General features: G+C 39.6%; 1 protein-coding gene across 2 annotated transcripts in view; it reads right to left on the bottom strand.

Annotated features, from left to right (window-relative positions):
- The window catches only part of NKAIN3 (sodium/potassium transporting ATPase interacting 3), a 373,785-nt gene that overhangs the window by 196,341 nt on the left and 158,776 nt on the right, over positions 1-18,668 (bottom strand). For both annotated transcript variants that reach the window (XM_074577126.1, XM_074577125.1), the window contains exon 2: positions 572-709. In XM_074577126.1, the coding sequence (XP_074433227.1) occupies positions 572-709 (138 nt within the window). The remainder of the gene's footprint in view (positions 1-571; positions 710-18,668) is intronic.

Here is an 18,668-nt window from a genome sequence, read left to right as displayed (position 1 = left end):
CAAGTTACAAGCATCAGAGACAATTTACAACAATTTAGGGTCAAGACCGTAAATACGGGTCTTGGCAAAGTTAGATGTAAGTGAGAAGGAGATTTCTTTGGAACCCATGGGTCGGTCACAGGACCAAAGGAATTTCTACAATCCTTGCTTCTCCCTGTTTAAGAGGAAGATACAAGATGAATATAACTTGACAATTTCAACTATTTTTTTAAATGGCTATTGATTCTGCTTGTGTATTGCAAAGAGAACAACAATTTGTATTTCTTTTCTTCATTTGTGCATTGCCTAATTGTACATGTTCCCATCACCCATCAAGGTATTTCATTCTTTAAAGAATCTTACTAAGAACTTGTATCATGGTCACACTTTTGGTAGCACTTTCTCTAGGTTACCCATTCTTGATAGTTTCCAAAATCTAAGAAATGCCACTCAGTAGTCCTAAATTTGCAAAAAGACATGGAGACCTCTAAAGTTTCTACAGAAATACCATCTGGTGTTTTGAGGCCATTTTTTGCAATGTGACATGTTTTAAAACAAATTGCAAAAATAATAGATAAAAAATGAGACTTACCACAACTATATATCGAGGCCTAAACTGGATGGTTCCAAACAAACCCAAAATGACAACTATTATTTGTAGGAAATTGCCAAGGATAGGAGCCCATTGGAAACCAAGGAAGTCAAAGATCTGTCTCTCTAATGCTGCCAGCTGTAAGAAAACACATAAACAGAACATCCACTTTTTAATTATGGGTGAGAGAGAACACTTGACATTTTGTTATTTGCACCGGGCTTCACTAGGCAGAAGTACAGCAAAATTCTGAAACTATAGTTCTCGGGTGTAGCCTTTGCCGGTGTTTCAGTACACTGGTATCTGAAGATAGCTACTAGTCAGCATACAGTTCTCCTAATAAAAAAACACTTGACAAAACTCTAAGAAAATGCTTGTAAACCCCTCATATAATATAAAACTACCTCTACAAACCAAATGCACACAAGTTTTATTCTATTCTTGAATGCTGGAAACTCTAAGGCTTGAAAATGTTTATTTAAATACAAAATTTGTTTTTTAAACAGAGGCTCATGCGAACCTTGCTATTGTTAATGAAGTATCATCATGCTCCCTCCTTTCCCCATGTCTTTGTTTTCTTAGATTTAGTCTTAACTAGACCTGACTGCAAGTTCCTCAATGTATTGCTAAAGGAGAGAGATTTTGGCCAAAAAGGGCAGAGCAGGCTCAGAGGAGACTCAGATGTAGCTATTGGGTAAGCTCCCGGTAGTTCCCTAGTGCAGGAATTAAGGAAGACTGCTGGGACCTCCTTGCTACCTGAGGCACAGAGGTAGCCTCAGGAACAGAAAGGCTGTAGAGAGTGTTGGAAGACATTGGAGTAAGCTACTTCAAAACCTTCAGCCAAATGAGCTATCTGCACTCTGCCAAAAGCTGCCAAAAGGTTACTTAGGGCAAGAGCAATCAGAAAGACATGGCGGCAACCTAATGGCTCTCTTCCCACTGTCCTCATGGTATTTTGGGGGTGGATTTAGTTCGGTGTGGAAATGGAGGAAGCTAAGAAGCATCAGCCTCATGGTTCAGGTAATTCCGCATTTCTGGATGTTAAGCAAAAAAAAAAATAAAAAATTCTTCTGCGAGCACTTTTGCTACTCATTTTTGACAATCCAGTCTATTGTTCCAAAGATACTAAAATCAACTTTCTCAGCAGCACGCTTATTGACGTTTAAGCTTGGTTCAATATTTTTCCACCCATAGCAAGACATTTTTGAGTAGCTAAACAGAATCCTACTGAGAAACCAACTGAGTTTCTGTGCTTGCCACAATTTATTACACATCTACTTGATTTTACTACATTGTTACAAACCCTAAAATTTACTGAAATATGCACTTAAAATATTTATAACTGAGACAGATGGAGTAAGCATGGCCCTATGAATACCAACAAAAGTACTATCATATGTGGGTATTTCACATAAAGCATTTCATTTTACACATAATGGCCAGAATCAATCCTCACCTACAAGACGGGGCTAGGTGTCACTGAGAGCAGAATCCATCTTTTCTGTATAAAAATAATTCCTTACACCAGTCATGAAAAACACGTTCTCTATGCTGAGGTTAATAAATATGATAAATCTAAACAATTAAATGAACAAAGGTTGAATCATCAACTTGGCGCAGTTCCTCTGCAATCAGTAAAGTTACATTGACTTTTATCAGCTAACCATCTGGCCCCATATATAGGAATGAAAAATTATCACACAACAGACAATGTTGAAATGATATTATCCTCTTGGACATGAACGACGCTCCTATCTTAACTGAAATTATCTTATTCTTTTCATGCTGTAGGTAAGGCAGAATGTCAGAGGGAACACCACTCCCAAGTGAGTGAAGCTGTTGGCTCATGTGGCATCAGCTATCTACCTTGCTTTTGTCATATTCTGCCCTCTCTTCTTTTAACTCATTGTCGTATACCACCTAGATCAATAATTAATTTTCTTCCCTAGATACGGAAAAGAACTACAGAAGTTAATGATAAAATCCAGAAAATGACACATTTACATGGACCTCAGCTGAAATTTCAGTGCCTAATGGTGTGGCTGTCACCTTCCTGGACGTATATGGATACACAACAACAGTGACCCCGATTTCATTCCTATAATGTCTTCACCTTAGAGCAGACTCATACGCATCACAATAATGGCCTAGTTGGGATTTTATTAGGGACACCTCAGAATCACTTGCTTTTTCAAACGCTCTCTAATGCGTTCCCTCAGGCAATTCAGGTATCTCGCATTTGGGAACACCACTGCCTGTAGCTTCCTGAGACCACAGGATACATCACACAGTACAGTACAGTACAGTACAGTACAAGGGTGCCCCAAATCCCATGTGTGAGATGACAGAGAGTTTCAAAACTCTTTGGCACAGACAGAACTCACAGGTTATGGTATTAGCAACAACGTACCAAGACTCCTGTCCTGTATCACATAGGAAGACATTTATAACACCCATGACCGGAGCCAGAGCCTGTTTCATTCCACCACTACAGGTGGAGATCTTCCGGGGTCAGCAAGGCACCTAAATAATTCCCAGACCACCATTTTTCAGAGACTATGCATCTTTTTCCGACCCCGGCCTTCAGACCCCTTCTTTAGAGTCCCAAACTTACCAAATGAGTAGAAGATGGAGTTGCCAAATCAGATTAGAATCTGCTTATCAGCCATCTCTTCCCTGACATTCATTGAAACTCTCACATAACCTGTCTTTACCTGCACCAATAAATTGAGCGTGTCCTGTAATGCTCACAGCGCTGAAGGCAGCTGGCTTAGGATTGGCTCCAGTAAAATGTCCTTGGCTCTGAAAGAGGGCATCTGTGTGCAAACTACATACCTACCTACTCAAAATGGTTCCTGGGCATGGGTGAACTGTCTGGAAAGATTGCTGATCACAACAAGCCTGGTTAACATGACCGGGGACTCTAACAGCTCGTTAGCACCCACAATGGCATGCCACTGCCTGTCTGCTTCTCCAGGCACCTGTGAATTTGCTGGTGTAGAGAGTATAGGGCTTGGCCAGAGTGGGTATTGAGGAAATTCATTGACACAGATGGTTCACCGCAAGAGATGTCTGCCTTACTCTCTTAGACATTTTATGTAGTGTCTAACCACCTAGAACTGTCTGAAAGACAAAAGCCTGCAGCCCAGGAATGAATACTGCAGCGTAGATGTGAATGAAGCTGTAGAGTACGTCTTAAACTGGTCCTTGGGAGCAATTTTCAGAGCCACGTAGATCAGCACCTTAAATGCCTGAAAGACATAGTACTGCAACGCCAATGAACACAGACATTGCACTTTGCCAACAGACCCATGTTAACAGGCTTGGTACTCAGCTCATGCCTAAACTGGATCAGACACATCTGATCATGCCTTCATGTGTACCTCCTTGATATCTGCCAAGCGAGCTCTGAGCATGTCTAGCAGGACTGGGCTCCCACAAAATAGCACAATGGCCACAAGTATCTTCCCAAAGATAGTTGTAGAAACCTGTATATGCACCATAGGTAGACATAGACATATAAAAAATAATTAGTCTTCTTATGGAATACTGGTTTTTGTGGTAAAGATACCACTGGAATATGTGGTAAAGGCACCCACCACAAACGCAGAGAAGTAAGGTGCAGTTTCCTCTCCTGCTGCCTACTGAGGTATCCATTCTTCTCCTCCCACCTCTTATCCATTAGGACACCAAGAGGGAGAGCTTCTCCTTGAAGCTGTGTCACCAGCCAAAGAATAAAAAATTGTATTTAGTAAGTCAAGAAGAGGGCACAAGCAGTAACAGGAGTCTACAGCCTGCTGCTTATGGCACTTATCCAGGACTTGTTTGTATTTCTCGCCTGTAGGGCTCGCTCTTTATTTTTGTATACAGTGACAGCACGTAAACCACCAAAGGAGTCCTGAGAGCAGGATGCCAAACATACAGCACCATTCCTTCCCCACTAACAAGCGCTTTCACCATCACTTTCCTGTGCAGCTAAGTCTCATTTATTTCGCTCTTGTCGCCAACACAGGGTAATTTGTCTCATCCCTAAAGCCCACAGAACATATTACTGAAGGGGAAAAAATCTAAAGAAAAGAAAGAGGTAGGAGACATCTATCCTGCTCAAAATACTACTCTTTCCTAAACTACAGACAGTGCAGATAGAAGTTAAAAATCTAATAATTCATTATAATGGCAGAGGAAACGTATTAACTTCTAGTTTCTTTATACCATGACCAATATACACTAAATGGAGATACCATATAAGTGCTGCTGTTCTTATGTCTAGTATTTCACTCCACAGAATCCCCAAGCACAGGTGAAGGCCACAGACTTTTTAGCTCTGTGCAAATGAACAAAAGCAGTCCCTAAACCAGTCTGTGATTCAGGTAATTACTTCACTGCACAGAAATCAATAGATTAAAGGGAGGGAAACAGGTAGCTGTGCACAATTATGGACTGGTTTTGCACAGACGTGAAGAGTCGGTACTAGCTACAGAGATGCAAAATCTCAGTAGCCCCAAGTGGCCACCAGTCTAACCTATGCCATGTGGTGCAGGCGGAAAGGAGCAGACACTGCGACAGACAGTTTCACTTGGGCATGTGAGTGCTTTGAAATGTTTCACCAAAAGCATTTTGATGATAAAGAGGCTATCTTTCCCAACGAGAAATTTTCCCAAGAGAACTTCTTGCATGACCCGAGTCTTCTGAAAACAGCCAAAACCCCTCAACCCTGAAGGCAGGACAGAGGTTCCCAAAATTAGCTGGCTCAACTTCTCCCATTGCTAGAAGACAGATATCAACTTAGTAGGGCAGAGAAGCTTGAGGCTGGAGAAATGGAGTATGCTCAATGTGACTGAGGTCCTCTGAGGGTTTACTGTCATACCACTTTCCTAACCAGCGCATGCTGGGAGAGGCTGGCACCTCCGCTACTGGCAATAACTAAGACAACAAAGCTTGGGAGTGTCTACCATAAATTGTTGTTTGATACTGTTATTTTATGATTAACATAAAAGTGGAATGGAAACCCAAACCTTTCTTGCAAATAAAAGAGAAAGGTTTCAGTTTTGGCAAATTAAATACCAGAGGTCTGGTTTTAGTGAAACCTATGTTAATTTGTGTGAAAAATTTTCATAAGAACTTATAAAAATCTATCAAAGTTGATAGGAAATAACATTTTCTTATCATAACAGCACTTGGAAAAGGAGACATAATATTTCTCATTACTGCTGCCAAGGGAGCGCTTTGTTATTTAGTCATCATCAGCACCGACAATCTTGTAATGTAAAGTGCACAACTCAGGAGACCAGGACTAGCAGCAAAATGCTCTAGTGGGACTGTATCAGACCACTTAATGAAGATGTGCCACATTTGTCTTGTTCTTTTACCTCTTTGTTTCATTAAGTCTATCAAACATTCTGCGTACCCCTCTTTCTGCAGAGTGCAAGGAGAAGGTGAAGAAGCTGTAAGATTGGGCTGTGTAAAGGTCACACAGGCCGAAACTTTCTCTTCTGGCCATGCGCAAGCCCTTTTGTGCTAAGAGCAGCAAAAAGTTCAGGTGAGCTGATATGTTTGAATTTTGAACTTCTCCACCTATATGGATCAACCAGATGTGCAGTAAGTTTGGAACATCCTGACAGAAGAAATAGGGCAGCTGTTGCCTTAATGCCCCATATGCTGCATATAGTGAAGGAGTGACAAAATAAAAGGTGAGGCAGCAACCAGCGATGCTGCATAGGATCTACAGAAAGAAATCACCCAGATGGTCCTAGTCAATAGAGAGATCAAAAAACATTTTTGAGAGCAGGCTTCAACAAATGCCCCCTATAGAGTAAACTCCTCCTCTAAATTCTCAGGTCTTATTATACTTCAAAATACGTATCACAAGCTGTCTGAGAGATGAGACACCACAGCAGAGTTAGGAAGTCAACTTTTCAAAACGAGAGTAAAAACTCAATTTTATCTTCTGTCAGAAACCTCACGGATAACAGTCAGTTTCATATTTTAATGGAAATGCTTTTATAAACAACCCGCTAGTTTGAGATGAATAAATGGATCTACATCCATAACAGAAGGAGTCACTGGATCAAGAAAAAGAAGTTTCATATATAACAGATCATTTTAGACAGGAAAAGACCTAAAAAGTGGTGTGATATAAATATAAAAAACATAAAATTGCTGAATATAAAAATAAAAAGTTAATGATATATAGAAATACCTGCAGATTTGATACCTTATAAATTACTGAGTTTACAAAATTGGGAAAGTATAATCTACTCTGCATTTTATATTAAAAAGCTGCTTCAATTTATCATGTAAGACAATCCCTAGAAATTATAATAACCAGAAAAGTATCCATTCTATACCTAACAAACTTGTATTCAAGAAATCTAACAGCAATCATAAAATTAAAAACTTAATAACTTAAAACTATATAGTTTTGAAATCTTTTTTGAAATAAAATAAACTTAAAAACCAGTAAAAACCCCACAAATTATTATGACTTCCCAAATGAACACTGTTTCCCCCGCTTTCAAAAGTGAAAATAGTATACAGAAAATGGAGAATCCTAAAGTACAGTCCAGAGCATTCGTATTCCAAGTTCAAGTCAGGAATTATCTGAAACATTTGAATTATGCATGTAAGACTGAGTTGGCTGATGCTGCTAATAATGATCACAGGAGAAATGCCAGGGCACAGCTCATCATCCATACTAACTACTGCTTCTAAGGGTGAAGATGTTTTCTCTCCAAAACACTCTCCTTCATCTTGTGGCCATAAATTTAACCTGTGGCTTTGCCTTCAGAAAGACTTTCCTGGACATGAGGAACCTCTGAGGACTGTCGGTCCTTTTACCATTACCACCAGTTTCCACATCCAACATACCCCTCTGAATTACAAACATTTCGGTCCAGTTTTGTACATGCAACTGTTAAAAACTGAACTGATTCTCAAGCCTCCTCCAGGAAACTCTACCTGGAGCTTTAAATGCCCTCTTGTTCTGAAGCCCCAGGGCATCTTTGCTGAGCTCAGCAGTGCACTCACCTTTCCCTCCCACCCCACCCCATCCCATCCCATCCCTTCCTTTCTCCTTCCTCCTTTCTTTCTTTCCCTCCTTCCTTCTTTTTTTCTACCCATATTGCTGTGCAACCCTGAAAGGCTGCACACCAGCACAAGGAAGAGGGCAATCCAAAGGCAGGAATGGAGAGTGGGAGCTGCTTATACCACCTTGTAGCCTGGGTACTCAGCTGGAATAGGGAAGACCTTGGATCAAGGTCATTTTTAGCACCAGCCAGATTTGACTTAAACCCAGTCTTCACATTCCAGGCTTTTAGGCATGTATTTTCTTTTTCTTGACAGATGTTCCACGGAGAAAACATTTTTGTACAACCCTGGGGCAAATGCACAATGTTCACATCATTCTTTTATATTTTTTTGGGAGAATACATACTTTCTAATTTAAGGGGGAAAGACATCAAAAAGCTACCAAACTAGTCTAAATAAAACACCAGCACTGGAGAGGGAAATGTTAACTTACCAAATGCTAAAACCTAACAGGTGAAGCAAGAAGAAGGTTAAAAAAATTAATGCAAATTTGGTTGCATTAAAGACTGGTTAAGTATAAAACACTTTTATACAAATTTATACTCTTGCTGTAACTTCAGAATTTTACTGACAAGCTTGACTTCAGTAAGAAAAATAAGATTTAACACGAGAGAAATGTGAGGTTTGTAATGGAGGGGAGAAAATTTAAATTTGAAGTGGAAGGGTGGTACCAGATGATCGCCCTTGACCGAAGAATGCTATTTAGGAAGTTACCGTTCCTCAGATAAAGGTTACAGCCTCCTTACCTGGGACTTACCACCTTTCAATAGAAGCTTCATAACCAAAGGTGAGTGCAGTCTGTGTCACAATGAATTTTTAAAATTTGATTTAAATCACTTCTTTATACCTTCGGTGGTGGTTAAAGCAATCATCTGACCACAGAGGAGATTCCCATTAGATTTTTAATGACCTGAACTCACTTGTCTAGGTGAAATACTAGCTTTCCCGTGATTTTAAGATGGTAATCCCTTATAATAGCTCACTAAATACCATAAGATTATGTGCCATGAAGGTTATATATATGAATTTCAGGGAAGGTTCTGAGTAAATCACTACTGTTTATAGTAAGTTCAGTTTCATGGAGGAAAAGAGAAACTGCTAGCTTTCTGACAAGTAATTGTCACAGGAAAAAAAACCACCCCAATGATCTAATATCAGAAGTGCCTTTGCAGTGTTGGCCAGGTAGGTAATTGGCTGTCAGTCGGGTAGATGCAAGACTGGATAAAATATAATGCAAAAGAAATATATATGCTGAAAGAGCTCGGTAAAAGAGTAGTAGCCGAGGTTAATGAAGGCCAAAGCATAGAAACAAAGAAAAGAAAGGTGGGTATGAAACAAAAAACATCTTTCTTTTTAAGACAGTCTGTATTGCCTTTCAACAGCGGACTTTGCAATTATTCATCAGCTACTCAACTCATATGGAAAATATTCAGAACTAGGTAATGGTCTTTCCACCATTCTTGTAAGTGCTTTAGTGAATGAGTTCATTGGAGAAGGGTGGTAGTGATAAAACATAATATTGCAGAAGACATCATATTTTGGCAAAATAATTAAAAGTATTTTTTCTGAGGAAAAAAATGCGTCACTCATCAATACTTTACCAGAAGCTCTTTGATAACTGATTAAGGAAAAAGACATGTAAGTATTGAGCAGTATATGTTCAATTATTTTTAAAAGCCAATACACTGGCTGGTCTCAGAACCAGCCACCACTAAACTAATGGCAAAGAAGTTGATCCCACCTAAGAATTTGGTCCACAGTATAATAAGGAGACCTAGTAAATGCCAGATCTTAGAAATCTATAAATGTACTGGTAATATGCTGAAAGGGTCCTCTTCCTTAGCTCATTTTCTCCACATCTTAACAAACACATATTTTTTTTAATATCACTATTTAATGTCATCAGACAGGCACAAAACAAAGGTAATTCATAAAGGAAAAATGTTTTCCTAATTATGTGTACTAAAAAAGCCTTGCAGCTACCCCAGTGACATGCAGGAAGCTTTGAAGTGATGGGTTGGATTTGAGGATGTGGTGTACTTTCACCAAACTGAGCCTGAGCAGCCAGTTTTGGCTCAGTCAAAACTCCTGCGGAGGTCAAAAGGAGCTGTGACCGCATCAAGGCTGCAGGACCTGGCTCAGAAAGGCAACTGTAAACTACTTAATGATCTCATCAGCGTGGAAGGAAAAGTCTGTTAATATTTATTCTGCAGGGTTGCCTGACTGCAGTGATATAAAAGGTGGCATCAAATAGTCCCACTTCTGAGAAAACTATGGGTGCCAGCGTGATATATCCAAGGCTGACTGTTACATCTGTACCAAACAGACACTACAAAAATGCAGTTACAGTCTATGGGTAGCCATGATAAGGAAGAAGCCAACTATTGAAATAAAACCCCGTAGCGCCAGCTCGTTACAGCACAGTGATTTAAGATTGAATTTCAACCCTCCAATGAAGCTGTAACTGATCCCAAAACACTAAAGTCAAGCCCCTTGGCTGGTTGACCTATACAATCCTGCAAACAGCTGGAATGAACGTGCTTATAATGGCATTTAAGACTCCCTTGGTTGTTTCATTTAAATGCCAGCACACATACAGCAAAAGACGGTGCGAGAGATGGTTATAGGTTAAAGATCTTTAAAGATTCCTATCTCATTATGAATGATAAAGTCCATGTCAAAAGATACTAGAGAAAAGGGAAAAAGCAAATTAATATTTGTCTTCTGTGTAACTCTATCAAGCGGTGTCTTTAATCCAAAATAAAGGTTTTATTTGCCACACCATTATATCCCTTTATATCGTCAAATCCTGAATTCTCATAATTGTAAGATGTGTTTTTTTTCATTTATTTGCACATTTGAAAACATCCAGTAGATCTATGTACCTTCACAGGCTTCCTCAATCTCTGTTTAATGGTTGAGCAAAGCACTAACTAACTATAGTGAGAAATGAACGTTTACTACTGCTTTGAATTCCCAAGGCATAGTAAGTAATGCAAGCAGGTAACCGGTGATGCCAGCACTTGATAACAGGGATGCTGACAACCCTAGATCCCTCCTAGATTCTGATTATTATTGTATCCAACCAAAAAAAAAAGAGAGAAAAAGAAAAAGCTGGCAACGCTTGCTACAGGATCTGTACCCAGCCCATCCCCAGCATGAACAGACAGACTGTGAGTGTGTGAAGGGAGAGAGGCTGAGACGGGCACCCAGACTGCAACGCATGAGATGAATTGAAATCCCTGTAAGGTAAACAGATAAAACAGTATTTAGAGCCTCTAGTAGATGAATGGCATGCTCCTTCCAGCCAAAGAACAACCTCTACTCTTATGAAATGCATCAAGTGATCTTTAATGCCTTATGAACTGCTGGGGTTTAACGTAGGCTCCAAAAGAAGATGAACCAGATGGAGCTCTCCTTCCATGGCTAGGGAAGACACATGTTCAGAGTTCACAAGGAGCCGGACAAATCAAACAGTTCATTGAAGGTCGGAGTTTAACCAAGTCAAACCGTTTGATAATAAGCTTTGGCATAAAACATGAAACAGTACTAATTGGCTCATGCCAGGTCTTGTGAAATATAAAGTTTCCCACAGGACGGTGCATATTCTGTTAGGGTTTAGTTTGTGGTTCCAAAGAGGCAGTCTATCTTAAATCACCAATTCTCTTCAGGCAAAACAAAGTATTAAGCCGAGGCAGCAAAGTAATAAAAATCATCTGCTGCCTGTTACCCCTAATTTGAGCCACAGCATAAAGCCTATTTCCACAGCAGGGAGGAATTCAGACATCTGCCTGAATTTTTCCTTTCTTTCCCCAGAAAATTGTGTTTAGTGCCCCTCTCAAGTCCCAGCTAAGCAAAAATAGAAGAATGAGAGACTGCATCTGCTTAGATTCGCCAGATGCACAAGGGAAAAACAAGTAGTTTAGCACCGGCTCAGAAGCCTGATAATGCGTCTAAATTGATGTCTGCATTGCAGTTTGTTCATTTGCTATCAAATGCCAAGTTCAAGCATACTGGAAACAATCATGGATCCTTTGACTCCTTCATTGTATATGGGTTTGCTAAGAAAAATCTCTGATATTGGATCATTTCACGTTGCCGCATAAAATAGAGGAAAGTCCCCCTCTGTTTAGAGCATAGCAACAGTATCCCTCCACCTCATGAGTTATTTGGCCAAGAAGAAGGGTTGTGATGAGGACAGAGGATGCACTCCCTACTTTCACACGCTGAAAAGGCTGCTGCTTTTTTTTCCTTTGATGAGAGGAAAAGATATTTAGTGAGTATTAAATTGACCTGAGTCTCTTCCATAGCCTCCTTTAGTATTATCTTCTTTTTCTCCCTTTGGAACTCTGTCTCATCCCCACAAGCAGCCAAGCTCATCCCTTTGAGGCAAGTCAAGTGAGACTGTTCATGACATTATAATTCAGCAAGTCAATTTACACTGTTGTTAGGAAGGTAAACTGAAGTAACTGAACCCAAGGCAGCAACATTTAGAGCAGATGTCCAAGCCCATTATTGAAAAATAATAATTACAAAACTGCTCTTTGCTCATTCTTCTGTATAATAAGAACACCTAATGCTTCCAGCAGTTCTGTTGCATGCTGAAATCCCGCAAACTCTCAAAACGTAATGCAGTATCTGGACTAGCATATACGGATCCAGGTAACTGGCTGGATGTGAGCCACCAACAGTTTTATGTGGAATGGCCTTTGCACTAATTTTTTTTTTTTTCTCTTTCAAGTACCATACTTTAATATCAAACGCCTGATCATGCAACCTGGACACACATACGGCATCCCAGGAGCATCCTCTTGCCAGCTGTTATCAACAAAACATAGGGCAACTGTTTTCTTTTCTTTTTCTAACCTCTTCCACTAAGGGGAAGAAACAGATAGGACTGAACAGCAGCCTGAAAAATTATTTTGACCTCGTGTATCTAAAGTAATTCATCAACAAAGTTTATTGTATGAATATCTTCCTATAGGGGGCTATATTTTACAAAGCTTTCTGCCTTGTCTTTCAAAGCTTTTTCTGCTCCTACAAAGAAAAGAACAAGAAAGAGGAGAGTGGGTACTAAATTCATTGAAATATGAATTATAGGTTTACTGGAGAACTGGGAAGAGAAAGGTACTCTGCTAATGCCCAAATTAGTATTAGTATCTGACATGTTGATCCTGTTACTTTGCTACTTTAAAAATAAGAATGCTAAAGAGTACTTAAAGTAAATGTAAAAAGCAGGGTTCAATGCAATCTGGCTGTAAAAGTATACTCAGGGTGCCATTTCAACACATTCTTAGGGAAGGGAAGTAAGCTTAATCACGTATGAACAGACCCCTATTCCCCTAAATAGGAAGTGGTACATATACAGTATACAGATAGGTTAAAATGGCATTTATGGCACGTTTAGATATATAAGAACATTCTTATTGAAAATAAATGGAAGTCTGAGATTATTCTCAAACATGGAAAAACGTAACTGCAGTTAGAGATGGGTGACAAAATAGCAATATCCTGCTTTAAATCCTGCTCTTTTACAGGTATTGTAAGATCTGGCCATTCTTTTATAGAAATAATACCCCAAATTCCCATTGATTTCTGTAATTTTGTAGCATCCTCACGTTGCATGGAGAATGACATTCTCAAAGTATATATATAACTGGATGTGTGTTTTACTAGAAAGTTGTCAGCAGAAGCATGGAACACTACGTACACTATGCAGAACAAGGTCCTAAACGTGCAAGTGCCCTGCCATAAGGACGGTATCTTGTGCTGAGTGCAGGACTGTTAGCAAAGCCACTGGCTGGTGATTCTTTCTGGAAAATGCTTCAAGATTGACTATGATAGAGCTACAGGGGACTAAAAGATGTTTTTTGGGTCATCTAAGCCAGTTCCCTGGTACCAAAAGAAACTCTACTCTCTAACTCCTTTGAAGAATTGTTTATGTTGTATCTAAACTGGCTTGATTGCACTACTCTTTCTGGAATGTCATTGCAAAACGTCACCTTTCAAACAGCAATGTATCTCACCTGCTTCACCTTGAATTTATCTTTTCGGAACATGCGTGGCCAGAATTTTCCCAAATGTGTGGAAGAACTCTCATTTGTTCATTTTCCAGTGGAAATACCTATTTTCATTTGGTATCCAAAAAACATCATCTCAACTTTTGCTTGACACTAACTGGAAATCCATAGTCAATAAGAGAGAGAGGGATGAATTATGATCTGAATGAAAAGCAAGCATTTAGAAGTAGGGATGATACCTTTCAGGGCCATTTTGAAATTCAAAGGCAGACATAAAGAAGTGCAAAAGTTCTTCATATGTGATGTATTTGGAACTCTTCCATAAAATCAGTGTTCAAATCGTTTAATCTTAGTATTTCTAGTCTGATTTTAACAGACCTTAATTCATTTTTCAGTGACTTACTTCCATTTGTCTTTTAATTTCCATTTAATCCTCCAACTTCTGTGTTTTCTCCCTTGCATGATCTCTTATTGACAAACAGCACTGATTTAGCAGTTGGCCTGCAGTGTTTCGAAAAAGTTTATCTAGCCTTGTCCCTGCAAACTACAGACGCAGCAATTATCTTCCTTTACCTTCACAATTCCTGCCGCTCTCCACTAGCCCCAATGCTGGTATTCCAGTATACACTACAAAAAAGAACCTATCTAGTGATATTCAGGGGAGCTCTTGATTTATCTCAGCAGTGTTCTCTCTATTTATCCCATCAGTCAAACCTTCTCCAGCAGCTCTTTTGTCCATTCCTAAACTCAGCCAGCAAACAGACATACCCAAACTTGTCAGTTGTCTCTCAAAAGGCTTGGAACAGAACAAACAAGTTGAGGAAAGCAGGGGGGCTACCAGAATGTCGTGAAATACACCAATGCTGTTCAAAGGCTAGAGGTAATTATCTCTAATTATCTAGAGATGCTCAGCAAGACTACACAGGCAAATGGGAAGAGAGAGACTGGTCTGAAGTCATGCAATATAATAGATTCCCATGGTACAGGATTTCTCTCTTGGATTTCAGGGTGCTGATCCCAAAGGTTTGCAAAATTCCCCAAGCATTTGTCACTGCATCATCAAAAGGAGGTGTTTGTATAAAGGCTATGTCAGTAATGTTCCTATACAACTGAGGTAAGAATGCAAGAGCCTTAATTAGTTGTAAAATATCATCCTTTTGTGCTTCGATTTTCTGAGCTGGGGCACAATAATGTCTCCTCCAGACTATTTGCATTGCAAAGGCAACATGGATAACAAAAATACCAGAGCTAGTGTGCTGTGTAAGAGAGACCTCACAACAACAGGCATAATCCTTACTGCAACAAATGCTGTGCAAATACCTCCCGGCTATCATCTGAAACTGTACAAATTGCCCCACAGGAAACACAAAGAGATTGGGTGGTTTTACAGAAGACCAATGTTAAAGTTATTGCATAGGTCCGACTTGAGTGCTGGTAGAGCAAAAATGCTTCATCCAATGGTTAAGGTTGGAAGGGACCTCTGGAGGTCATCTGGTCCAACTTCCCTGCTCAAGCAGGGCCACCTAGAACAGTTTCCCAAGGACCGTGTCCAGATGACTTTTGAATATCTTCAAGGATGGAGAGTCCACAAGGTCTCTGGGAAACCTGTGCCAGTACTGGATCACCCTCACATAAAAGTTTTTCCTTTTTCAGTGCCTTTCAGCATACGATTTCTAGTGAATTCAGCAGATGTGCTATGACAGTATCTGTGGAAAAGGGGTAACTTTGTACAAATACAGGAAACTCCAAGACACGTTTCTGTCTTCAAAACATGCTATTGTTATTGCTGTGGCAGACCTCATGGGACTAAATCAAGATCAAATTTATAAACTTGAGCAAGTTAGCATTTCATGAGGACAAAAGGAGACAGAAACAAACAAGAAGCTAAGACAAGTTTAGAGCAAAGGCCCTGACAAAACTGAAGGCAGTCATACCAACATCAGAACCTGAAACCCTCATTTTCAGCAGTAATCCCAATGAAGTTGATGGGGTTGTTCAGGAACATATAAGCTACAGGATGACATAGAGGAATGGTAAGTGTGCTAAAGGGTAGAACTGCCAAAATCCACCCTCTGCTCTATGAGATAAAGGAAGATCTCTATAATGTGGCCGGCGCATCACAGCACTATGCAATTTCCTCTATAAAATCATGATGTTAACTTAAGCAAAATGAATGTCAGATGAATCAGAATCTCTTTAGAGATACTTGCAGTGAAGAAAAATGTGAGACCAATCGATCAATTGGTCAGTGAATTAAACATAAGATAAGGATTGAGAAGTATATGTACCTCAAGTATCTGTACAGGAAGACAGTATTGCTGCCTCCATGGTTGAAAAAAATTACACTTGGGAAAAGCACATGCTAACAGAAATCTCTAGCATTTGCTAGACCAGAACTATTGGGACTACAGGCTGCGGTGAGAGTTTCGGATGACATCTAGAGATCTAGAGATATTTATTATGTAACTATTGAAGTTCATATTAATGACAGCACATGCAGTTGAAACACTGCAATGCCGCTTGTCTCCTCTGTGAATAGGGCATTAAGCGTGCCTTAGAACATTTACTTTGCCTAGTTTTCTGCAAAAGGCACATATTGCGTGCACACAGTTTGTTGTGCTAGAAAATATTCTCACCTGCCCAACAAGTGTAAGGTCGGAGAGACTGACGCTACCAAATTGGTCTTTTCTAAATTCTATGTACTTCAAGACTTTCAAGAAGTTGTACTATTTATAAGATGGCAGATTTTTGTCACTGGGGCACAATAATCTGCTTCCCAGTAGAAGCAGGGTTGTGGTCTTGAAATTTCAGTATTATGACTTGATTTCATGATTCAGCAAAAAAAGGAAATGAATCAGAAAATGTCAAACTCTTATTTGAGCACAAATACTATGAACAGTGAGAAAATGCGATGAGCAAAATTATGGCTATCAAATAGGTATGTTTCATCTTTAGTATAATATTTGCCTCAAGGTCTTACTGACGTGAAAGTCACTCTTAAAAGTTAGTGAAAAGAATCTTTGAAAAGACCGAGCGCATAAGTATGTTACTTGCCTTCCTTTCTTACTTACATTTTATCTACCAAAAATAGCTGGATTAGTACAAAATGTGAAGGGAAGCCTTTCAACCCAGGAAAAAACCCTGCTGCAGACCTTCTGCCTCATTGAATTTTACTGTGCAAGTTCCGAAAGGGAAGACCGTGGAGAGAAAATATAATGCTAGGTATCATTGTGAATACCAGTAACCACATTAGGCGGTCACACGCTTATATATCCAGTGGGTTTCAGTCACTGTAGGCTTATTTATTCCAGCTTCGTCTCCCTGGCGAGAGACACCTGTTTTCAGCAGGGCTAAGCAATCAGTCTGTGACAGGGAGTTTTCAGACCCCAGGGAAGGCGTGCTGTAATCTCTCTTCTTATCATCGCTGGAATAGGCATAAAAACAAGGCAAGCCTGCCTTATCTGATGCCACGGCAAGGAAATGATAAACATTCATTATCTTGCAGGAGCTCCTGAAAATCCACTGTCAGACAAGAAGCCTCTTTAATCCAGTGATGCAGCAGATGGGAGTGATATGGTGGAAGCTGACACAATGAAAACCTACTGTATTTCTCCATGTGAGGCATGCCCCCCATATCTCTGTTGTCTCACATCCTTTGTAACTTCCGAGTTGGAGAGGCTGCAAACATGTTTATTCCTGCTTCCACCTGAGCTGTCACATCTCCTGTTTCATCTTGTCGTAATGCCTTCTTTGGACACTCACATGTCTCCTCTGGGAGATGCTGCCCACTAAATCCACAGGTCTTCCTTTTACTTCTTTAGCACCAACATATCTCCTGCGTGCCAACACACTCTTCTGTAAACTCTTAATCACAATGACTGTTGCATTTTTGTGTCAGCTGGGGTATATTCCACCATCTGGTGTACTTGGTATTTCTAAAGGATTCCCAGAGTTTGAGGAAAACCATGTACAGCCTTAAGCTGTTGGTAGCTTTATGTTTGTCCACAAGTATGGATTCCAAAAACGCTCAGCAAATATATCATATAAGTTACTTTTTGCTATTTAATGCTCAACAAGGTGACAAACAGATTATTTATTTAGAAATATGCTACAACATGGACACTTTCACCATTAAATTTATACATTACAGACCTTTTATTCAGGGCCTTAATTAAGTGTTGATGTCTATCTGTTCTGGTCTAGGGCTACTTTGGAGACAAATAGCAATGACAAATTTTAATGACTTGCCTCTATTTTCACTGAAGAACTAAAGTCAACCATAGGACCCAGGAAAGATGCAGTTTATATTTGTGCCCTTTGTACTCTGCCACCTCTCCATCCCTTATTCCCCAAAAGTTTCATGCTCAAGAGGTGGCTGCACAGTGTGCGAGGAAGAGATAAAATATTTCTTACTGTAATTCTTTGGTAAAATTAGTTAAACAATAATGTTTTTTTTATTTTAAATGGGCAATGTATTAATACCTTCTTTTCATAAAGTTTCTGACTGTCAACCCCCCCCCCCAAAGTTCCTGTATGTTACTTGGACCCTTTCCCTAAAAATCTGAGCACTATTACAGATGGGAAAGTGGATTACCAAAGTACTTGCTCTGATACAATATGGCCGTTCTTATGTTCTTGAATGTTCTTGAATTCCTGGGAGTAATTTATTGCAATCTACTGCTACTTCCAAGGCTATTGCAACTCAGTGAGATGAATAAAATATCAACTTTTATCTCTGCCTTATGACTACTTATATATATATAAACAAAATACAGTGAGAGGCTGTCATCACTACGTTCATTGTCTACCGTAAACTCATCATATTTCCTTCATTATAATGTATTCTTCTACAAAAGTCATAAAACTGCTGCTCCAGTTGAAATACCTTTTATATGCAGATGAAGACCTGGAAGCACGCAAAATATTTATCCAGAAGGTATGTACCTTTCCCTACACTAAAAGGATAAGGACAAAATCCAAATTCACTTTCT

This window comes from Larus michahellis, chromosome 2 (assembly GCF_964199755.1).
Source record: "Larus michahellis chromosome 2, bLarMic1.1, whole genome shotgun sequence".
NCBI lineage: Eukaryota > Metazoa > Chordata > Aves > Charadriiformes > Laridae > Larus > Larus michahellis.
The sequence above is the reverse complement of the archived record's forward strand: the minus strand, read 5'-3'. Positions and strand labels throughout refer to the sequence as shown.